Source organism: Acanthaster planci, linkage group LG21 (assembly GCF_054643075.1).
Source record: "Acanthaster planci isolate LZ-2023a linkage group LG21, COTS_SCS, whole genome shotgun sequence".
In the NCBI taxonomy this organism is placed as follows: domain Eukaryota; kingdom Metazoa; phylum Echinodermata; class Asteroidea; order Valvatida; family Acanthasteridae; genus Acanthaster; species Acanthaster planci.
Genome location: NC_141797.1, coordinates 10,353,775 through 10,378,606, shown reverse-complemented (window position 1 = coordinate 10,378,606; position 24,832 = coordinate 10,353,775). Strand labels below are relative to the sequence as shown.

The 24,832-nt window shown below is 41.1% G+C and overlaps 1 protein-coding gene across 1 annotated transcript; it reads left to right on the top strand.

Annotated features, from left to right (window-relative positions):
• The first annotated feature begins 349 nt into the window (after nucleotides 1-349).
• On the top strand, nucleotides 350-24,746 carry tbc1d2b (TBC1 domain family member 2B). Its single transcript, XM_022238524.2, has 30 exons — nucleotides 350-1,160; nucleotides 1,849-1,931; nucleotides 3,597-3,665; nucleotides 4,009-4,083; nucleotides 4,340-4,412; nucleotides 5,468-5,548; nucleotides 6,236-6,299; nucleotides 6,399-6,543; nucleotides 6,747-6,833; nucleotides 7,139-7,261; nucleotides 9,266-9,365; nucleotides 9,936-10,063; nucleotides 10,872-11,006; nucleotides 11,680-11,779; nucleotides 12,314-12,478; nucleotides 12,772-12,878; nucleotides 12,995-13,080; nucleotides 13,854-13,965; nucleotides 14,245-14,356; nucleotides 14,971-15,057; nucleotides 16,165-16,229; nucleotides 16,450-16,525; nucleotides 17,119-17,214; nucleotides 17,678-17,743; nucleotides 18,071-18,129; nucleotides 18,395-18,538; nucleotides 18,946-19,012; nucleotides 20,850-21,029; nucleotides 21,495-21,572; nucleotides 22,126-24,746. Exons 1-30 carry the CDS (start codon nucleotides 810-812, stop codon nucleotides 22,258-22,260), a joined length of 3,249 nt encoding a protein of 1,082 aa, XP_022094216.2. The 5' UTR covers nucleotides 350-809; the 3' UTR covers nucleotides 22,261-24,746.
• The last annotated feature ends 86 nt before the right edge of the window (nucleotides 24,747-24,832 follow it).

The window sequence follows — 24,832 nt, the reverse complement described above, 5'->3', positions numbered from 1 at the left end:
GTTTGGTGTCACAGCTGAGTTGTTAACCTTCAAGTATTAATTAGTTCGACCCAACCACAATATCAACATCGGCTTCGACTACGCTACCTGAGTGTCGATCTGGGGTGTCTGCCTAAAACATCATGTTTATTATTAAGAGCCCGGTGTGACAATTAGATAATATTTTAAGAATTAATATCTTATCAGCGGCCACAAGCTGGAGCAAATTTATCCCTTTGCCAACCTGAACTTTGTTTTGGGTCAGCATAAGGATTCACCTGACATGGAGAGGCTAACACGAATTACAGTTGACCTCCTCGCACAAAGATTGAAATCATATGTCATATGCAGGTGGTCCAAAAAGGTTCGTCTTACTTTAAAGAGCTCGCACGGCAAAACTGCATTTCTCAGCAAAAAATAGCATGGGATGCAGTCGGAAAGTAAAGATTGAATGCTCTTCACTAAAACAATACCAGGCTGGAGGATTACACTACGGGTCAAGCATCACCAGCACCTCTGTCTAAAACTTGGATGCCAAACTGGCCGGGGGCTGCCGTGAGCACAAACGCATAGACAGACCCAGCTTTGACCCCTGCCGAGTATAAAAGGAACTCTTTAAGGCATTCCACTAGATAGCATACTTTTTGCAAATTACTGTATAGTTGGGCTGCATCTCAAATAGGACTACCCTCCCCGTGTTACGTAAAACGAAAGGCTAGAATGAAAGGCCTTATGATATACGTGGTCTGATGTGCTGGGGGGTGAAGCCGAACCTGGCGTACATTCGATGATTGAAAAAGTGTCATATATCAAAACAACCTTATACAAACATGGCGGTGCCCTACTCGCTGGGAAATGTGATGGACGGTAGACTCGAAAGACGGAAGTTACACGATGATACAGCGCCGACCAGTGAAGTCCCGACAGCTGTGCTAATTTCCTTTGACGATGAGCCTTCATTGGAAGGAACAACGGGTAATGTGGCGGATCAGACCGCCAGTGCTATGCAGGAATACGATAGCGACAGGGCGACCGAGTCGATGCAATTGGACACCGCGGTCGATGGCCCGTCGAGTCGGGCGCTAGCGGGTCCTGGACCGGGCGGTGGTGGTCAGGTGGTAAATGGAGCGGATGGTGACAAGGTGACCTTGGAAGCTAGCAAAATCGACTCACAGAAACGGGTAGGCTATAATATGCCGATACTGATCGTAATAAGTTATTAGGGAGTGATTGCAGAATACCCCACCATGCGAAAATACACCCTAGGGCCCGAGGGGGCCTAAAAATCCACGTAGACTCGAGTAGAGGTTGTTCAACTTCCCGGGTATCCAGGTAACCTTGCTGCATCAAGGCATCATGTTGTGTACAGTATTGAAGTCATTTTTGAGAACGAAGCACGCATCTCACTAGGGGAAGACTAAAATAGGCGGAAGAATTTTCTAAATCCAGTGTGGGTCTTGGGGAGCAGCTACATGGATACAGGGATACAAAGTGGGCCTTGTGCTGTCCTGCAAAGCAAAGTGATTGTGGAAGACGGAAGTATTTTTTAAGTGCAAAGTGGGTCCCCGGGAGCTGATATTTGGACCAGGTGGATAGTTAGGGGCAGGAATGTTGTTGATAAACATGATAACGACACAAATTATCGAGGAAAGAATGTTGCATCCTGCCTTAACTTTTTTCCTCACATAGGCTAGGCTTAGGCCTGTCCCATTACATGTCAGTCATTGAGAAATGCTGAAAAAGGCATGAATCTAGGCCTGGAAAAATGTTTAGATTTGTTTGGAAATACAGTCGTCGAAGTGGAGGCAGGATGCAACATAATTACATTCTCTCCTGTGGTTGCGTACCGTTGTTTTTCCAACGCTGCAGGGAACAATGGAGGAGTTGAAACTTTGTGGCTATCTGAACAAGATGGGAGAAAAAGGACTGATCAAGACCTTCAAGACAAGATGGTAGGTAGATGTGGGCCTCAGAAATACCTTAGATGGGTGTTCAACGTACATGTACCACCACCACCACTGTGCTGTAGGAATGATTCATGACGATGCAGTCTGCCGGGGTTCCAGGACTATGGGTTTGTTACCTCTTTCAGGATAGCCCCATGATCGAGATGGTAGGTAGATTTGGGTCTCAGAAGAACCTTCGATGGTTTTACCACCACTGTGCAGTTTGAATATCTCACAATGTAGTCTATTTCCAAATGGTCTAGACCCTTTTTTAGGCCCTCTCATTCCCCCTGTCAGGATGGCTCCATGCTTGGAGGCAGACTAAGGAACCCAGACTTTTGGGGTTTTTTTGTCAGGGGGTACAAATTAAGGTCATCGCAGAGCAGTCACTTCTCATACCTCATGAAAACTTCCAACATCCTGGCGTCAAGCCATACAAGTACTCAGCAGTTTTGACGTTATCCAAGATAACCCCCTGCTGTCATTAGTCTCGGCATTTTGTGAAATAAACAATAATCATTGTTAAGCCATTTTCAAAGTTCTAGTACATCTAGGTTAGAAACAGTACCATGCTTGAGCAGCTTGAGCGTCATGCATTTCCCATATTTCGTTTCTTGCCCTAGCCATGTCTTTTTGAAGCAACCTTATTGGTTAGGTAACCCGATACTTTGCATTTTAAGTAAACAGACCCTTCAAAACTGACATTTGGTACAAAATGTCTGTACATGTAGTTGTGAACACTATCCGTTATCCAACCTGATGGAGAGAAAGAGGCTTCTCAGTAGAAAACCAGGAGCCTGCAACTTGCACATACACCAAACATGGCATTTTCCCTGACAAATGACAGAAGTGATGAGCAGTGCATACATGTTTGATGATAACATCACTCTACACATCCTGTATTGGGATTCTACTGTGTGCTTCGTTCTTGTACAATGTGGTCCCATTGTCTAGACGTTTAACAGGAAGTGTCCATAAGACAGCGTGTGATTACGTAGAAGCTATCAAAAGCTGTAATGTACACTTTGTATTCACTAGTGAACGTGAACACTGTTATAGTGTGCTAGTTCTTACGTTCAAGTGTTCACCTTCCTATCACAAGCGTGCCATGAAGTGATATTTTGGAGACTTGCTAATCTGAACAATAGGCCCATACATTTTTAAGTGTACATGTAGTATCCTAACTGGAGTGTTTTTAACTTGAAGGCTGACGATCTGTATCAAAGCCCCACACTTCACCATAGTAAATGTACAATGTACATGTATTACCAATATAGGTGTTGAGATCTTACTGTTTAACCTAAGGAAGAGGTTTAGAATCTGCCCCTTAACTTTTTTCTTGGATTTGATTTAATTTGATTTGATTTGATTTCCACATTGAGAGTGTGTCAACTGATGACTTACTTAGGTCTCAGTCCCAGAGTTATTTAATTTGGAGTTCCCACTTCTAGGTGATGTCCAATTTTCAGGAATACAGTACATGACCACACTTTACTTTTCATTCTATGCACTTGAGGAATGGTGTCCTGATGATAGCATGCTTTACTAATGATTGAATTACAAAGCGAAGCTTGACTGACTGTTTGAACAGTACTCGCGGTGAATTGGAAATGTAGGGGGGGGTAGAGTCTGGCTGTGAACAACTGGTTCCTCATCTTCCCTTCTCTGCAGGTTTGTCTTTGACAATCAAAGATGTCGTCTTTATTACTACAGAACACCACAAGATTTATTGCCTCTTGGGTAAGAATTCCAATTCCCTTCAGAACTTTCAGATTTATTTGGAATCTACTGTATTTTGGGAGGTGGAGATTTCAAGGAAACTTGTCTTTTTTCCCTTTATTCTACTCTCAACTAGTCAGCGGTATTTGATCAGTCTCAAATATTTTACAATTAACAGAAAGTCTACCACTTGTAATTATGTTCCAGTGTCATCTCCATGTTGGTCCTCCCATTTGGGCGGGATCTGCCCCCTTTAAGCCCACTTGTGACTGCATATTTTATGACCCAAATGGAAAACATCATTTTCTGTTGATTATATCATGAAAAGCTTAAAATTTATGCTTTTTTGCCCGGTGTTCTGTAGGTCTATTGATATTGCGAATGCGTCATTCAACTTTGAGGCCAGTGACTCCACCGGTACTGGCCACTTTCACATCTCGTAAGTTTTTCCCTTGATACGCAGTCTGTCTAATTAACCTACAAATGAGCGCATTTACTCATGATCACAATGTCAGTGGAATCATAGTACTCCTGAGCTGCCCACTTTTTCAAACCTGTTATTGGGGAACTTTTTGAAGGAGCATCTTCCAAAATGCCATTTACATGTGTGTTGCACAGTAAAGCTTTCCTTTTTCTTCATATAATGAGCATACATGGACATGTACAATGGACTTCTCATTTTGGATTGGTTGTAGGACGGGCGGCCGTGTTTACCAACTACAAGCCAAGGACAGACACACCATGATGTTCTGGTTACAAGAATTACAGGTACACATATACAGCCACTAGCAGCAGAAAGATTCCATTCACCTCCCACCCATTATGGGTCCTGCAAAAAGAGGGGGTCATGCCTTACCCCTTCCCAGTTGGAAAAGTGGGGGACCACTGCCCCTCTGCCCCCCTCTCCTGCTGGCCGTGAATACAGGGTATGCTTCCAAGCGATTTGAGAAACATTTTGGGTGTAGAATTTTTAAGAAATTTTATTATCTCGCTCATATTTTTTTCCAGATTGTGAGTAAATTGTTTGAAATACTCAGCAAACAATGTAATGGTTTTATTGGATTCAAAGATCTATAAGAAAGAAATCAAATTCAAATTAGAGGCATGTGAAAGTGTTACATAGCCTTGAGTGATTTCAATTTCACTTTCCATGTTCAGACTGAGAAAAGAATGTGACTGGTTAGTAGCGTCCTTCCGTGTTTAACCCAGGACCAAATTTCCACAAATTATAATTTTGATACACCTGAACACCTCTTGAATAGAGGTAGTGTTGTGTAGTCAAGTACTTTTCGAGTATCAAGTTGTCTGCCAAACTAGTTAGGAGGGAACAAAGCTAGGTACGGGGACATTTGATGGCACATTTCCACTCACATATCTGTTATCAAATTGAATGCCTACCATCCAAAATCACATGACTTAAAATCCTCTATTCAAGTCCATCACAAGACCAGTCACAAGACTAGTCACAAGACCAGTCACAAGACTAGCCACTGGTCACAAGATAGACCACTTACAAGACAAGTCACAAGACCAGTCACAAGTAACAAAGTGAACATTGACAAAGGAATGATTTTGTTGGACTTCATTTCGAACAGGAGGTCGCATGATGGTCTTGTGATGGCCTTGTGATGGCCTTGTGATCATCTTGTGATGTTCTTGTGATGGTCTTGTGATGGCCTTGTGATGGCCTTGTGATCATCTTTTGATGGTCTTTAGGGGTCTAGACTACTGCACTGCAGCAGTGCACATATCTGAATTATGGAGTTGTATGTGTCTACCATCTTGTACGGATTTTGAAGACTTGATGTTGATTATTTTTGTAGGAGCGTCGCAGAGCTTATAGCCACCAGAGAACCTCCCTGCAAAGAGACAAATCCCTGGGTCATGTGTCACCAACATCCTTGGTAAGAATCGAGGCAGAAAACTTTGGGCTTTTCCTCTGTCAATAAATACTCAACGCACTAAAACTAACAACAACTTCGAAGCCAAATACTCAATGAGTAATGCAAGTTGGGTAGTTTTGAGCGTGTATATCCACAAACCCAAAATCCAATCAAAAAGAGCAGCAGCGTGGTCCAAAATCTTTCCGTTTTGATATTCTAATTCAGTAAAACCTTTCTGACAGTAAGCACAGCCTCCCAGTTTCATTTACCAATGAGAATTAGATGAAAAATAATGACAGGGATGGAAAAAACGTCTCCAGGACATTGCAGATAGGCCTGGATAGATCCGGATTCACTTCAATCAGCTTATCAAGTCTGTTGTCAACTTTGCTCTCTCATGTTAGTACATATGGGACAGGTTAGCACAAGTTCTACTGAGCTTTCCCCATCACCAACTATTACAGGCACGCATTTCATCAGGGCTGTGAGTTGTTAAGGCTAAGTCCAAATCAACTGGCTGCGACTATGAATAACACGCATGTCTATGGGGAGTAGCTGCACTTTTTAGCCACAGCTACGACTTTCAGGCAAAGTCTTAGCCTCAAGATGACAGGTTATCAACTAATGCAACCACTGTCAACTGTGAAATTCCCTTTTTCAAACTGTAACTGATCAGTTGACTTCCAATTGGACTGTTTTCCATTGCAGCAACCAAAGACTGGTCTTGTCAGTACACAGAAGATCAAGGATAGGAGCGGAGATCCATTCAGAGGTCAGTCTTGAAACCTAAACGTGCGCATACCTTACAGACACATTGTGGAATTTCCTAACTTCTAAAGTCAGTTAATTTTTGATTTGCTCCTTTCCACAGGGTTGCCCCCTATTCTAGGGCCAGTGGAACTGCCCACACATTCAGTGGGTGAGTCTACGGCGCATACCATGCAACAAACAGGGATGTTCAATCTCTCTCTGACAAACCTCAAAACAGAAATACGAAACCAAATGTCCAGTCTGGGGTAAGTTTTTAGGGGACAGACAGTTTCATTATTTTCCACTTTTAAATATTTGAAAAGTAGATGGTATGTGTTGTATGCATACCTTTCATCATAGGAATAAAAATAGGTTTTTTTTACTCAGTTGCGCTAGAATCTGCAGGATGCAAGAATTGAATTTGTTTGAATTTGACTCAAATTTCACCCTCTCTTGTGCTTGGTTTCAGCTTACGTCGTAGTGCATCAGACGAAGCCCCTTTAGTAAATCTTGCCTCAGAGACATCACAGACAGACCCACCAAAAGCAGTCAAAAGGTAACATGATGAATTTCATCAAACTCCAGCTATTTTACTCATTCATATCGAGGGCCGTTTTTTTGGCCATGGTTTGCGTGAGAATGAACAATGTGGCGTGTAAGTCAGCAATCTCTAAAGTGTCTAGACAGGTTTGCAAAACAAATTTTAATGTGTTCCATGTGCGTGCTGATTGGTCCACAACTTGCATATTACAATTCATAATTCAGGTCATGATTTTCTTCAGTTCGTTTCATTTTCCGGAAGAAAAACTTTGATTTCCATGGTAACAGTACATTATTGTCTTACTTTTTCCTCCACATTAGACCCTCTTCACTGAATACAGCTCCCTCTAGTGGCAATCAGGAGCCAGGTCAGTCAGAAAGTTTACCGCCAGCAGATCAAGGAACAAGGAAAGCGTACGAGTCATTCAAAGCTGGATTTATCAAGTAAGATATCTGTAACCATGGTAACCGTTACCGCCTATTTGAAGGTTGTCAGCTCTTTCCATTTCAAATTTTTTCCAAATTTTCACAGTTTCTTTTAACCATTCCGCTGTTTGCCTGAGGAATTAATCCCTGCACACGTTTACTGTTACTTTTTTTAATGACCGTGGCAGAAATAGAAAGAAGAACTCATCGTTTTCTTGTTCACTTTTTCTTTCCAGTTTCATAACAGCTTTATTACTGATATTCTAGTAACATCTGGTTGCTTACGACTGTGGCCTGCAACCTACAGAAGTAGGCATGGGGGCCAAATAAGTTGTACTTCTCTTCCACCATGTTTGAAAAAAGCCACCAAGCTTTAAAGTCCAACCGCCAAGTTTAAAATGTGGGGTTACATTTCCATTTGGGAATATTTCAACCAATGGGCCTATAAAGTGTAATCTCAAGAAATAATTACTATTATTGTTTGGAATTGCTTCCAATTCCAAAGATGGCAGGGATGCCAAAAGTATTGTAGCTTGTTGACAAGGTCCTTAAGTATTAAAATCATTATGCCCCCCCTCCATTTATTTTTGTCATCCCTATCAAGCTTGAAATTCTCAGCCCTAGCACTGTTCAGAGGATATAAACTGAGAGTAATAATGTAACATAACAGTGAATCCTGAGAGAACCCGTCTTGGGCCTTGTCTGCAGGGTTTGCCATACTCAGGTTGGCTTTGTTCAGCTTCATTTATTTATTTATGTCATTTTTTGTCTACCTCATCTCCGTCGGCTTTCTAAGGCCAACCCTGGATCAACCCAAACAGGAAATAGTCTCAGAGGAAATAGTGTTCTTTCATAACAAGACAACCACATGTAACCTTTAAGCTAGAAGATTATCCTTGTGTGAACAGTCTGATGACAACCTCTGTATTTGAAGACTAAATACACTTGTTAGTTTGTCATTAGTTTCATGAGTCCACTGTAGTTGTACTAATTGATTGATATACAGTACCAGTCGTTGATTGCTGTTGTGGCAAAATATCAAATATTTACAACCTTTGGGTATAAATAATATAGGTCTTAAAAAACAAAACAAAACAAAGCATATTGAGCACTGTGTGAAAAAAAGCAAGGAAGATTATGCCCAGAGCCGCTTGGCTAGTTAAAATGTGCTAAGTGGAGCTTTGTATGCGTATACTGTCTGATTTGTCGATGTTTTCATGTGGTAATACATGACACAAATTAGCTTGAGATGTACAGAGATAATGGAAGTGAAAGGAGAGTTTCAGGAAGTGAAATGGAAATAACACACGCTTGCCTCCAATTACATCAACAGGTCTTTACATGCACCTGTTATTTTAACTAATCATGGTTTGTTTCAGAACTCAAAATAACAGACAGCCAGGGAGTGTTGAATGACTTGTCAGTTTGCAGAAATCATGTAAAAGATGAAGGTAGAAATTTCTAAGCAGCATTAGAAAATCCCCCTAGTGAAAACGTACATGTAATATACACATACATACCTGTTCAATCATAATTGAACCATGTGTTTTGTGATCTGTCGGGCAATTGTCCAATGGAAGACTTTCAAAAGACTGTAAAGAAATCAGTAACCATGTTCAGGCAAGTACCGTGAATTCTACATGTACATCTTACAAATTGTGACTTGGTTTATTTACTTGGGTCAAAGTGTTTCCTGGTCGGAGCTTGTCCATCTTCGCTCACTCGTAAAACCTGACAACCTGTGATCATGACTTTCTCTTTTGCATTTATTACCCGATTAATTCAAGATTGATTTATTGTCGAAGGAATGTTGGAGTTAACAATTAGTTCTTGCTGTGATGTGGGACATGAAGTTTTAACACCCAACTATAGTCCATGATAACACAATGTGATGTTCAGTGGTGAGGGTGACATGCATTTTTATTGCCTGGTCATGTAATCGTTGAAGGCAACTCCCAACAGTATTCAAGACAGAGGTGTGACAAATGTTGAATTCTCACCTGTGTTTCACTTTCATACCAGGAAGTTTGGTAGGACTAGTTCTGCTGACATACCGTCCCCGACCGCAGTATGGTTTGAGAATGAATCAGTGCAAGACTACGAGTGTGCCCAGTGTAGGAAGGTTAGCATTATTATGAAATCAGACCAAACCCTGGAGAACATTCAAGTGCCCTGTCCCATCTCTCTCACGTTTGTTGACAATCTTGCCTCTGCATCTATGTGTACTTGGTTCACTTTGTATAAAACTCCTTAAAACAACTTGCAAACATTTGGGCTAAAAGTTTCAACTCGTGAGAAAATGTAAGATGCAGTACCCAACTTTTAATTTACTGGTACGTCTAAATGCTACAAGAGCTGACTCAATATCTGTGTAATATTTCCTACCCAACCCCCTGGCCTTGTTCTGTAGTAATTGGTACCACCATCTTTATTTGCTGCAGACCTTAATCATGACGCTGACATGTTTGTCTTGTTCCCTGTAGACCCATTGGCAGCACAGCGTGTGTAGTAATACAACTTCACATATTGTTAAAAGGGAGCAGACCATTGTCCTTCCAGCCTCAGTTTGGTTACACTACTTTGAATAATAGAAAAGCAATATGGCTGCCCCCGTGATAGAGATCTATAGCGACAGGTTCTGCTCACACATTCTCTGGCCTGAACAGGTAGTCTGTCTTCTTGGTCCCTACAGTTCCACTCTCAGTTGAATGCAGTCCAGGAGGAGTTGGAGTTAGTGGAGAACGAAGTCAAGGCAAGCCAAGAGGTTATCACCATGCTGCATAAACAACTTACAGCCACACAGATGGAACATTCCACCAAGTAAGGCACAGAGTCGACATTTTGGAAAACACCTCTCAGAATAGGCCAGAAATTAAAGTCGCTGTGTGTAATTTTAGGTTGTAGCACTTCATGGTAACAAAAAATGTTTCATAACTGTTGCAGATAATTCTGTCATAGACCCATCCAGTAAGCGTTCGCAGTGTTATAACGAATCACTAAATTTGTGACTCAAGTCGAGTGGAGTCATTAAGGCAAGAAGTTGAGTCAAGTATCGAGCTCGAGTCAATTTGAGTCACAAACTTTTGAACAAAATGAAATAAAAACATAATTAAATGCACTAGTAAGTCATTTTTGGGTATTTTTATTTTCATTTAGACTTAGTGAAAATAAATTGGGGTGACAGGTACATGTATGTAGCCAACTAAAGTTTGGCTTTAATTTTTTGAGACTTGAGTACTCAAGCCCAGTCTCCTTCAGAGATTTGAGTCCAGTCATTTGGTTGAAAGTTTTGCATTAGCACTGTGATTGCTAATGGTTGACTTCAATAATTGATTGATTATTGATGAACGATTAATTTACACCAATGGGAGACTTAGAGACATGTGGCAGCAAACATACCAGGCCTTTTTACCCGTACTGCACATGTGCGCTTTGCTCTGAGCATGTTCAATACTGTTAACAAGGACTGGTTTATCGACTGCCACCAGAATCAAATTCTTGCATTTCCTTCAAACCTTCAGTGTTTTTGTACCTGTGCAATTCCAATGTCACCAGAATGGAAACTTTCAAAGTTTTCATGTCGGCTGCACTGGCTTTTGGCTCTTTCAATTTGTTGTTTTTTTTCCAGCGACATCTTCCTACAGAGTAAGACGGACAAGGAAAAGTTGTTGATCTTAAATCGTAAGGACAAGCAACTGATCCAGTTAGAACAGTTGCTTCAGGAAATGAGGGAAGATCGTGATAGGGTCGTGGAACAGTTAAGGTATGTGAGAGTATAAACTCGCCAATTCCTTATAAAGCGTATCCCTTGTGAGCTTGTGACTGGCCTAGTGAAGGGACTTGTGACTGGCCTTGTGAAAGAACTTGTGACTGGCCTAGTGAAGGGACTTGTGACTGGCCTTTTGAAGGAACTTGTGACTGGCCTTGTGAAGGAACTTGTGACTGGCCTAGTGAAGGGACTTGTGACTGGCCTTGTGAAAGAACTTGTGACTGGCCCAGTGAAGGGACTTGTGACTGGCTTTGTGAAGGGACTTGTTATAAATTAGTACCGTCTAATGTCTCCAGCTCTTCAGACTCATTTTGTGAGCCAGTCCAGGATGACAAGAAAGAAGTGGTAGTTGGCTGGCTATTGGAGAGTAAAGCCGCATCGAAAATAAGCCTTCAGAGCCTTGTTTATACCTGCTGTCTGCATGGGACCATGTATTCACCATCAGGGAAGACGCAGACGCAGACTCTAGCCACAAGACTCAACTTTTGCCTCAGTGGAGTGTAATGCCTTCGGATACTCACAGAAATCTCACCTCTGTTCAAAGCCTTCTCAGTGCATATAATTCACCTGGAAATGAAATGCACCAGACATGCATGAATCTTGCAAAGAGTCCACCGGAATCGCTGTATGAATACAGTCCCTTATACTGCATCTTTTGTGTCCGCAGGTCAAAGGAGAGAGAAGTCGATCATTTGAATGAGCAAATATCGATGTTCATGGAGCTGATCACCGCAAAGGATCAAGTGGTCATGTCACTCACATCGAGGGTGAGTAAGTTGCTCTTATATATTTTTACAGAGTAGTAACTCGGGAAATTGAAGCAATTTGTTTCAGTCTTTTTTTTTTAATGAGGGTAAACTCCATCAGTGCACAGCACTGCTTTCCAAAGAGGCCCTCAATTAAAACACAATCAGTAAAAAGTAAAATTATTATAGAAACCGTTATTCTTAAAAAGCGCAGCAAAAAAATGTTACTTACAATGAAGTTACATAGGACATTAATACGGGAAAGAGTAAAACTTGTTAAGAAAATCAAACTTAAAATACAAAAGTCTATAAACAAATAAACATAAAAATGAGGTCATTGGCAGACCTTTAGAATGATTGGTGTTCGGATTACATTATTATATGTATTAATTAGATAAGATGATATGATTAATGTGGTTTTGTTAATTACCAGGTTTGTGAAGATCAGTTGTGTCAGGTGCAACTAACAGTGGTGCTTATGGAGGGTAATTTGTTGCTGAAAAATTGTCTGTAGATGGCTGTCTTTCTTTGACATACATTAGCTTCTTTGTTAAGGTGCATGAATTGGAGCAGAATGAGCCCATCAGGCTGACTACCAAACCCCAGGGGACACTACAACACAGACCGTTGTCCGGACCCCAGGGCAGAGGGTCGGGCTCCTTCACTGAGCGCACCACTGATATTCCATTCATTGACCAGGCTGCCTTTGACAAACTCAAGGTACTTGCATGCTGATTATACAGACGTTCCACCAATTCCCATGTTTTTCCCCACTTGGTAAAATCTTTAAAAACTTATTTATAAGTGAAGCCCATAACAGGAACACCTGTTGCTCAAGATTCTTCGACTTTCAATTTTTGAATTTCCAGCCACCTGTTATGCTGCAACTGAAGCCGTCACTTGATTTATCCTGACTGGTTCAAATTCCCTTCTTACCGGATTGCTATTTGACTTGAATGACTTCTGCTTGCATTTATAAGATATCCATTGGGCTGATATTCCTGTCTTTGCAGGACGCTTGTCAGGCCTTCGAGACACAGAACAAGTTCCTCAACACGGAGATCCTTGAGCTGAACAAGATCCGAGAAGATGACCTCCTGAGAGAGAGGATGATGTTTGAGTAAGCGATGTCATCTTGGTCTCGTAGATAACATAAGATGCTTGTGATGAAAACAGTTTCCTCGTGCAGATTAGTACGTCACATGTTTTTGAACGGTACCCATTTTCCTTTCGTAGGAAGCATTCTGAGTTGGAAGCGGAGTTTTACAGGACTCAGAGTAAATACTTGCTGCTACTTGACCAGCTGAAAACACCCAAACGAGGTAAAACTAAAAATGGAATAACCCAACCTCATCAGAATGAAGTAAGATGGAGCCCAACAACGATATTGCCTTATGTGGGGCTAGATGGATACCTGTTAAAGAGTGACAATTCAAATAGTGTGCTCTCTTTGGAATACTGGGGGGATTTTTGGAGTTTGCTGAAGGTCCTTTGTAACAAACTCAGTGGAGTCATGGCTAAGGAATAGAAACATATATACAACTCAGAACAAATGTGCACTGATGTTCTGAGTTCTATATGATGGTGTGCTGATGGTCTAATTCAGAGAGACAATACACAGGTGCAACGTGATGAATGAGGAATGAATTAACAGGTGATTGCACAGGTGTGTTGGCAGCTGTGATGTTGAATGCTCAGATGAATTCACGAGTGTTGTATGAATGCACAGACATGTTGGCAGGTGTACTGATGAATGGGCAGATGGAGATACATGTATATTGATAGGTGTACTGATAATGAATGGGAAGACAGGTGTAACATTACCATGGCGATACATGTATGTTGACAGGTGGACTGATAATGAATGGGCAGACAGGTGTAACATTACCATGGCGATACATGTATGTTGACAGGTGGACTGATGAATGGGCAGATAGGTGTAACATTACCATGGTGATACATGTATGTTGACAGGTGGACTGATGAATGGGCAGACAGGTGTAACATGACTATGGATCTATACATGTATGTTAACAGGTACATTGGTGAATTTGCTGTATAAAGAAGACTTTCATGCACTGTGTTATATGTCTAGGTTCAGACTTAGTCAATGAGACAGATGATGAGCTGATCTCTAGGCTGATTGAGGAAGCCATCGAGTCGGATACCAATGATCAGACACAACCCTCAACTCAGGCAGTCGTCAAGTAAGCTACCACAGTCATCTCTAAACTCGAAATACATATTTAATTCAGAATACAAATCTGCTTAATGATAGAAATACATTTGTAGGCTTCAGCTCAGGGTATCTGGTTTTCTCCACAAAAACACAAAGACTCTGTAAGCAGTGCTGCAGTTGAGACCATCGTAAGACGAGGTACCAGACGAAGAGGGTGTAAAGTGGCAAGGTTACAGTTCATTTGAATAGCTTCTGACTTAATGACAAACAAATAGGGTGTCTAAATTGTGGATAATTGGCTCCACAGTGAAAGGTACGATCGCTACGGCTTCATTCAAGAGATGGAAGAGAACGGAGAAGAGGCTAGCAAACTGGCGTCCAAAGCAGCTGTGGCTCAGAGACGGTCAGAAGAGATTGAGGTAAGGTGAAGCCCTAAGAAACACGGGCAGATCAGGAGAGTGGGGATCATGCTTCCCTGCCGCCCACCCTGAAAAAGGAGCCAAAAACTCCAACTCCCTCCCACAAAAAACCCAGTTTGACTCCCCCCCCCGGAAAAAAAATGGTTCTGGATTCATACTTTGATCAGAAACAGTTACGACTCTGTTTCTTTGTCTTCAGACTTACACTGTGTATCATATTTATTATTTATCTTGCAAAGCTTTACTGAAGTTAAATGTTTCTCATTAATTGACACTTTCTGATTACAAATGATATTTGATTTTAGTTTATTCCTTGAGGTTCTGTATGACTTAGTAAATGCAGGACGATGCAAATGAAAAATACCCCACAAGATCACCAGACTACGGCAGTGGAAATTCACTGAGAAAACTGCAGGGTTTTTTTTACAAATTTCCTTTCATATCCAGATCAGATGTTTGCTACACGCAAATTACCCAGACTTTAATAAAAACCAAACTGACTCTACAAAAAGTCTTGTACCTCTGGATTTCATGGAGAATGAGTTGAAAAACACACCATTGTTGTTTAACATATTTAAATGGATATCTCTTTATTATTTCTGTCTTCTTTGCAGTCACAGCGGTCTGACCGTGGTATATCATTGTCTATCAAATGGGAAAATTATCTTGTACAGCATGGAGATGGAGAACTAAGTAAAACGGTAAGAATTCAGCGGCCTACGAGCCGGACCAAGAGAACGTGCAATTTTCCTCTGGTAGGAACTGCACTCTCCTGGTTCACAAACAAGTATGAAGTGCACTGTATGGCTGCATCGCTCTGAACAAAATCAACGCTCCACACCAACGTGGCTCTGTTCAACCGATGAGGAGATACTTCTGCTCAAGGCAGATTTCTACAAACTTTAAGGACTGGCATAACTTCGCTTACATCACAATTCATTGCATAAATTGTGCTGCAAATTAGGGCGCATTTCACAAAAACTGCACACTGCGCAAGTCTTCGACTTTTGTAACAAATCGTTTAAAATTATTTCAAGTTAAGTGGCATAAATTGTGCTGAACACTCACTAATCGTGTTGAGCCAAAGCTCATCATTGCTCAACTTAACAGGGTGTGTGGCACAGTTTGAATTTAATGAAAATTGTTTGGCCATAAGAAACTTCAACATTATTTTGCCCGGTTCCAATGAAGAAAAGGCAAACACCTTTTCATAATGGTGGACAGAGCTAACTCAATGACTGTTCCTGATTGCTGTAATAATAAAGAAGACAGACTGTCATAAAATTTGTGATCATCCTACTTCTAGATGTTTAACCCCTTCGCAACGGGAACCGTTGACAGCCGCGGCTTTGTGTGAGGATTAGTGCATACCACACATACAGTCTATTCACCATGCAGCTGCTGGTTCAATGGGGCCTCCTGATGGACAAAGGCCTCCATTCAGGTCATAACACAGTCAAGCAGTCACGGTCCAAAGAATTACTGGCGCGAAGGGGTTAATGTAATTAAAGCGTTAAAGCACTACTGAAAAACATATCTTGAAGTCAATAAGAAGAAAGAAGGAGATACATTTTTCTAAAGAAATACTTAGTGCTGAAATTTCCCTCAGCATAAAAACGTGCATAGCCAAAACAGGCTACCAAGCGAAGCTTAGCAATTTCATTTGGCAAGCACTCCTTACTTTATTTGGATTTCAGGAGATTTCCCTTTAAGGCTAAGTTGTTCATTTAGCAGAGCTCCCGTGGTGTTCTGGAGGTTTATGTCTCTCATGTCGATTTTTGTTTTGACTTTTTTTAACTTTTTCGCAGTTGGAATTGAAGTTTCTTGTACGTCAAGGTATCCCACATGAATATCGGCACAGAGTATGGAAAGCGTAAGTATTCTGATTTGTGAGAATGATGGTGTCATATGATGCCGTTAGTTTGGTCCTAGGAATTAATGCATCCTTCAAAAGTGAGCTTTACTGTAAGATTTTCATCTGGGAAAAGGTCTTCTTAAGGCAAGCAGGCTTTCATGTACAAGGATTGCCTGAAGTTGAAAAGAGGAAGTCAGAATGTTGATAATTTGGGGTTTTTGTGGTTCTGCTTGTGTAGAATGGTTGAATGGCACGTGAAAAAAGACAAGGAGCTGACTGGACCTGGGTACTACGATAAGCTCATCAAATCTGAGGTAAAGATGGAGTCTCTTGACAAACTAGAGATGAAAGGGGAAGAAAGAGATTGACAAAGCCAATCAATTTCCACATAATGAAAATTTCTTCCTGATAATGTCCCACAGGAATGCAAGCGTTCCTCTGATCTGCTGATTTTCTGTTACGATGTATGCCATCACAATTTTGGATAGCCCATGGCCTAGGTAGAGAAGTAACCAAAAACCTGCTCATGTGATTCGTTCTTGTCTGAACCAGAATTTCAAATGGACGGCATTTTGTGACAGCGTACAGATAATGCTCAGCAGCTGCCTGCTGTACATTTAAGTGAGCCTCACAGTACCAGGGGCAAATTTTATAAAGCTGCTTAAGCAAAGAATTTGCTAAAGCACGAAAAAACCTTGCTTAATAAATAAAGATTACCAGCTCAAACTCTATGTGGTTGTCATTCTAACCAAACAAACAGGTAAATACCATTACATCACAAGAAGTTTTGGCTGGTAACTTGATTTGTCAGGCAAGGTTTTTTCATGCTTAAAAAAGTTTTTCACTTAAGCAGCTCTGTGAAATTGGCCCCTGATTGCAAGGTGTTGGTCTCTGATCTCTGCGACAGAAATTCAAGATGAACCCGGCCACCAAGCAGATAGAGCTTGATCTCCTACGAACTCTGCCAACCAATAAGAACTTTGACAACATTGACTCCAAAGGGGTAAGCCCAGTGTCCAAACGACCTTTATCTCACATTCAGTCTGTTAATTTGGATAAGACACTCTCTCAAAACTTCACTGAATCTTTAAAATTCTGTGTAAGAATTCCGTAGCATGTTCTGTAACTGATGTTCTTCAAGGGACACCTGCCCAAACACTAGGGCCGTTGTCTAATACTCAACTTTGTCTCCGTCTCGGGCTTCGTTCCCAAAACCAATCCCCGATTGTGGGCCTGAAGTGTTTAAATTACATTGGATTACTGTAATTTTTGGCTTTCTTGCATCTTATTTATGTTTTGTGGCACTATTAGACTGATTACTGTGCTTACAGCTTCAAAGTCAGCTAGTAAAAAAAACAGTTGAAGCCTGAGATGGAGCCGAAGTTGAGTATTGGAAAATGGCCCAGGCTGTCTCTACATCCTCAATCCCACAACCTGACCCGTTTATTTCCTGATCCATTTCTCAGATCCCATCTTTAAGGCGAGTATTGAAGGCATACAGCGTACACAACCCAACGATAGGATACTGTCAGGTAAGAGCCTCCTCAAGACTGCAAAAATTATGGGGAACAATGTAAATGCTTACATGTATCGATCAGTGAAAACCTCAATGTGATTCTTTGTCTTCACAACCACAGCCATTTACGACAAGCTACGTCTATTCAGTTGAGCAACCCAGTTTGTAATCGTACATGTAGAGATGCACTGTAAATATTTTGGATAACTGCAAATGATGGAGTGTACCTTTAACAGTCGAGAAGCTGTAGTGGTCTCCAGCCTCTCAAGTCAATTTTTTTCTGATTTGACCATTTCTGATGAAGTTGCACTTGCTTTTAAGCCACTTGATTGTTTTTCTTCAGGGTCTCAATCGAGTTGCTGCTATCAGTCTCTTGTTTCTGGACGAGGAAGATGCATTTTGGTAAGCTTGAAACCCGTCAAAAGAATGTTTTTGTCACGGCTCATTTGAATGGTTTGTGAACTGGCTTAAGACTCAGTGACTTGTGATGGACTGACAGGGAATTGTGATGGACTCGAATGCAGCACTGCCAGGTACATGTAACCTATGCATGGAATACATCCAGAGTACCAGGCAACATCAACAAGTGGTTAACAAAGGATCACTGCTCAAACCTGGTCATGGTTTATCACTCTTCTCATCTCTCCATTCGGCCTGTCTATTCTAGGTGTCTGGTTGCCATTGTAGAGTGCATCATGCCGGCAGATTACTACAGCAAGACTCTGATCGGTTCTCAGACTGATCAGAGAGTCTTCAAGGATCTCTTAACAGAGAAATTACCTAGGCTTAGCACCCATCTGGACAACTTTGGGTGAGTATTACACCGGTATCAATTCCTGCTCTCACAAATATTAAATATGCATGCTCTTTCAGGAAGACTTACAGTGTCCCGTAATCTGTTTATAGAATTCTGCTCATCTCACACCCTTGCTTGTCATCCTCTTACAAATCCGCAAAACTTATAAACTTTACTCACAAGTTTGCCCTATTGATTTGAAAGAGAGGTCATTTTTTTCATTTGTGAATGAGAGGTCTTTTGACAGTCGAGTTGTGGGGTCTTGTGATTGTCTAAAGAGGTCTCAACCACAATGCTAGTCATCATGTGCCTCCATTGTAGTTGCTAAAGATTTCAAATTTGCTCCAAAGACAAGATTTTAGATCTCCTAAAGTTGAAGCTGTTGATGGAATGAACTCTTAATACCTCTTTTCCCCCTGTAGCATTGATCTGTCTCTCATCAGTTTCAACTGGTTTATCACGGTGTTCTGTGATAATGTTCCTCCAGAGGTAAGATTAAAAGGTAGTATTCCCTAAAGGTGACTGTTAGTTGATTGAAAGTATTGGGGCCGGGGGTTTGTTAGGTGATTGGAGGTAGTTGATTGGAGAGAGGTAGTTGATTGGAGGTTTTTAGTTGAGAAGGGGTCTATAGACAATTGGAGGTTATTTGATAATTAAAGTTATATTTTGGTATCATAAGCTGATGCTTGGGAGCTAAGTGGATGATTTAAAAGTCGTAAGTTGATTGATAGTGAAATGATTTGACATCATAGATAGATTGAAGGTCAAATGATTTGATGTCATAAGTTGATTAAAAGGTCAAATGCTTTGATGTCACAAGTACATTGAAGGTCAAGTGATTTAATTTCATATGTACATTGAAGGTCAAATAATTTGTGATGTCATAAGTAGATTGAAAGTCAAATGATTTGATGTCATGTTGATTGAAAGGTCAGATGATTTGATGTCATAAAGTTGATTACAGGTCAAATTATTTGACGTCATAAAGTTGATTGCAGGTCAAATTATTTGATGTAATAAGTTGACTAGTTGAAGGGAGGTGACTAGTTGAGGGAGGTGGTAAGTTGAGGAAGGTGGTTAGTTGAGGGAGATGGTTAGTTGAGGGAGGTGGTTAGTTGAGGGAGGTGGTTAGTTGAGGGAGGTGGTTAGTTGAGGGAGGTGGTTAGTTGAGGGAGATGGTTAGTTGAGGGAGGTGGTTAGTTGAGGGAGATGGTTAGTTGAGGGAGATGGTTGGTTGAGGGAGATGGTTAGCTGAGGGAGGTGGTTAGCTGAGGGAGATGGTTAGTTGAGGGAGATGGTTAGTTGAGGGAGATGGTAAGTTGAGGGAGATGGTTAGCTGAGGGAGATGGTTAGCTGAGGGAGGTGGTTAGCTGAGGGAGATGATTAGCTGAGGGGGATGGATAGCTGAGGGAGATGGTTAGCTGAGGGAGGTGGTTAGTTGATGGAGGTGGTTAGTTGAGGGAGATGGTTAGTTGAGGGAGATGGTTAGCTGAGGGAGGTGGTTAGCTGAGGGAGGTGGTTAGCTGAGGGAGATGGTTAGTTGAGGGAGATGGTTAGCTGAGGGAGATGGTTAGTTGAGGGAGGTGATTAGCTGAGGGAGATGGTTAGTTAAGGGAGGTGATTAGCTGAGGGAGATGGTTAGTTGAGGGAGACTGTTTGTTGAGGAGGTGGTTAGTTGAGGGAGATGGTTAGTTGAGGAGGTGGTTAGTTGATACATGTAAACAAGCTGATAACATCTTTGGTCCAATAGAGGGTAACTGGTTGATCATCAGAGGTTGGTGTTCAGCTTATCAACTTATTAATTGGTTAGGGCTTAAGATCACACCTCATTCAGATAATAATGTTTGTGGTATCTGCATCACCCTTTTGTATAAAAAGGAGCGTAGCTACAAATCACACTAGATGCCGGCCTTATTTTCAGCATATTTTTGTCTCAGTGATCCTCAACGTGATTGGTATACGTGTCTTCTTATTGTCAATGAGGTCAGATGAGTAAGACCCGAAGCTTTGCATGGTGGAGAAAGACTAAAGAGTGAGCTTGCGGTAACATCGTGTGGATAGATCTCTTTTGGAAGAGGTATATATACATGTAGAGAGCACTGGTATGTAAGGGCTGTGTTGGGATTACCTGCGCTCCACCTTGAGTCCGGCACTTCACTCCTGAGGACACCCATAGCACACTGGTCAAAACGTTGAGTGCACACTCGCTGGTTCTTATTAGAACCATAACTCTTCCAAAAGAGATCTATCCACATGGTGTTACTGCGAGCCCTCTCTAATAAGTAAGATAACAAGGTGAACACCTAGACTCGTAATTTATTTTCAGACCATGCTGCGAATCTGGGACACCCTCCTCTATGAAGGCAACAAGGTCCTCTTCCGTTTTGCCCTGGCATTTTTCAAGATGAGTGAGGCTCAGCTCCTGGTACTGCATGATTACATCCACATTTTCAACTTTCTCAGGAAAATGACATCCAAGATGACAGACATCTCCCGACTAACCCAGGTCAGTGATGCTGTATCACATGTATCTTACAGGGAAGGAGGACAGGTGCTAGACTTTGTTAAACTGTTTATTTTTATTTTCAAATGAATATGTCCTGCTCGGACAAAATAAAGAACAAGTCTTCAGGATCAGTACTTTCAGGATTCTTCTTAATGTACATAGCAACAAATCTCTTCAAAAGTAAGTGAAAACTTTGTCTCGCAAGTTTACTTTCCCAAACCAAGGTATCTTTGCCAACATTAGTGTAGAATATCTCCACTAGTTGTGTTTTAAAGCTCAAAGGGATGATCAAAATTGTTTATAATTCCAAGACTAACATAGCGCACTTTAAAACAAGAACAAGCTCGTAGAATCTGGCCAAGGTATCATTTTCTGGAAGATCCGTTTTCAATACAAACCACCCCCAGTCAAAGAAACCTGAGTCTGAACAGTTGGTGATAAGGAGGATTTTACTTTGCTCGATAGATTGCCTTTGATGAGTTAAGCCATTTTCCCCGAAGGAACATCAACAACAGGAGAGCTGTCCACCGAGCTCAGATCAAGGTAGGTTAACCAAAACTTAGTTGGTATCTAAACAGGTTTAAGAAACCAAAGTTTGTTGGTTTGTTAACTGTTATTCTGTTAACCTTTTGGATAATCTTTGGTTAACCAAAACTTCATTACCGGTATCCAGAATTTGTAGTTTGGTGTACGATTCGCTTGTGTTTGTGCTCCGATGAGTGTTTCTGTGAAACATATTTAGTATATGAAACATGATGGAGATATTGGGAAGCAAAAGATTTGAATATCCAGATAATGTCATAATTTATAATGCCTTTGAGAAAGTTTCTGCTAGGATCAAAACCTCGGGCCCCCCATACTTTGTAATTTATAATAAATAGAATAATTTGTTTGCTACAAAAACAGTTTTTGAGAGAAACACTGATGAACACGTGTTTAGAACAGTTTAAAATCAGACATGAGATTTCTTTAGCCTTTCATTGCTTAAGTGTATGTTGAAGCAAACTGTGAAGTTCCAGATCATTTGAAGATGTCATGTACGGCAGATAATGATATGAAAATGTAAATATGAAATGATGTTTGCTAACTGAAACAGCAACAACTTGAAGAGCTGGACAAGATGAGAGACGAGTATGTTCCTCAACACCGGCCGTCAACAGAGGGCGTAATCAGTGACGACGACGAGGACTATGACACAGTCGAGGCTCTAGGGGGGAATTCCAAGTCGTAAGATTACCAAATATGTGTCAGCCATCATCCAAGGTCATTGTAATAGTACAGTAGTCGACAAAGGACATAATCAACCAAGTATGAAGTGGATCTTGTAAACGCACCTCTGGATAGTGGGGTAGCTAGGATGTTACCAGGATGCACAAGGGGGGAACCAGTATCTTATGGGGGGGGCACCAACTTTGAGTGGTGTGGTTTTTGGGGACAAGCTTTTGTTAGCCTTATTCAGTATCCATTTATACATTTATCTCGCTTTTTTTAAGTTGGGGGAGGGGCGGGAACCGAGCTCCCCGTGGCTACGCCCCTGCCTCTGCAGAGACATGAGAGAATGAATAGTTCCTTGATAACTGACGGGAATCCAGAAATTAAATAAAAACTGTTTTTTTGGATAATGAATGCTTATAATGCCCTCCCCCTTCAGCTCAGACAATGAACTGTCCATTCTTTTGGGCCGGTCTCAAAAAATTGTTTCAGACAAACCAAGCACATATCTTTGAAGCTTTTTGCAGTGAAGGTGGCAAGTTAAGCAAAAGGTCTGCAGTAGGACCATGCAAACATATCTCTTTGTGAGTACGTGCACGTGTGGTCCTATCACCGTCTATTATCAGAGCTACACATACTCACAATAGAGATATTTATTCCCTCATTGTAATCTATATTTTTTTAAGTACTATTTTCCTTATATTATGGGTTAATCTAGATGCTTAGAAATACACGCCATTTGCGTATAAATCCTAACATCATTGTCAGTGTCATAGTAAAACAAGACTCCAGAGAGTTAAACAAAAGTAGACAGTACGGCAAAAAATTGTCAAATGTATGATCTGTTTCTGGAGAAGTCACCAATGACAGAAGCCAGTAACACAATAGTAGTATCTCAATATTATGCAGACTCCATAAAGACTAATGAAAGCCATGTTTGATTCAATATTTCGTTCTTTATTCAGAACATCTTCAGGAATGAGATAAACCATGCAGTTGTAACCTTATAACATGAGTCAGAGGGGGAGTAATTGGCCAATCAGAGAGTCTAAACAGTAAACAAAGAATTGAATGGCTCACAGACAGCATCATCTTATAAACCAGTGGTAACAAGGTGTTAGGAGGCCAGCAGTAAGGTTTCTGGAATTTTTCAGTTGCTGCTGGAGTGGAGTTTACCGCAGCTTGCATTGAAGTCGTAAGTTGGGTGACTGCATATTTGTTTGATCACCGCGGTTATTTTGAATAACTTAGTAACAGTTTTCTAGTCAAGACCATCACAAGACCGACACAAGACCATGCACAAGTAACAGGGTGAACAGTGACAAAGGAATTGAATAGCACATGACTTGAATTCAGATTGGAGGTCTTGTGTTTGTCTTGTGAAGGTCTTATGGTCTCAACTACAACACTGCTTAGTAAAACAGTTTTACTTTGTAATTAGGGAAGCGATTTTGATTTTTGACTTTGAGCCACATAAACCCTGTATATCCTGGGAGGGTATAGAGTCTGCATGGCTGCCATCTTGCAGGCCTTTGCTTTGTTCCACAGAGTATGCACAAAGGCAGTTTCCCTGTGGAACCAAAGAACTGCCCTGCAAGATGGCTACCATGCAAAGCCTCAATATGTGTGCCTTTCACCGTTAAGCTCATATGAGTCGGTATATTTCAAATCCAATGGTACCCAAGCTTTTGAAGGGTAGATGGAAAAGGATGCCACGTAGAACGACGTGCTCGGCGCGCATAAAATACGTACTGTACACCTTTGGAGCAAAATATGCATATGATACACGTCGGTCTACGTGGCCTCCTTTTCCGTCTACCCAGCTGACGTAATCCCACCAGAGTGACCCGACTACAGAAAGCAATTACTCAAAGCAACCACTACCAAGTGGATGATGTCTATTCCCGCAGTGGTAAATACAGACTTCAAGATCTGAATTCGTTACCACTTGTTCCACAAACCGATAATGAATCTTGTTTGTGAATAGAGGGTTTGCATGGCTGCCACCTTGCAGGTCAGTGCTTTTGTTCCACGGGTTATGCACCATGGGAGGTTTCCCTGTGGAACAAAAGAATTGCCCTGCAAGATGGCTTCCACTCAAAGCCACTATAAAACTGACACAGACATTAAGTTGTGCACGATGCTAGATTCCAGTCCATACTGTTCCGGTGAGGTGTTTTTTAAAATAGGGAGTTTGTTGTATTTCTTAATGTGACTAAGTTTAAGGTTAAAGTACTATGCAAAATAACGCACTAAGTTACCATGAAGACTTTCCTTCCAGCTAATCTAGTTTTTTGTAGCATGTTGAAACTATGAAATGGATGTTAGTCTTGCCTTTATTATTTTAATATGTCACAAATGCAAAACATGCATTGATATATAATGCACCACATTTGATGTGATCCAACTTCATTGTCATGATTGTGTACATGAACTTGATCCTACTTACAATGGACAACAGTATTTGAAATAAAACTGCTTACATGTACATGAGATAAAACTGAAGTGCTTTGGTGATCTTGTAATGATTCAAGCACTAGACTATGGACTTGACACTGCAGTCTTAAGCTTCAAGAACGTCTAATCATGGA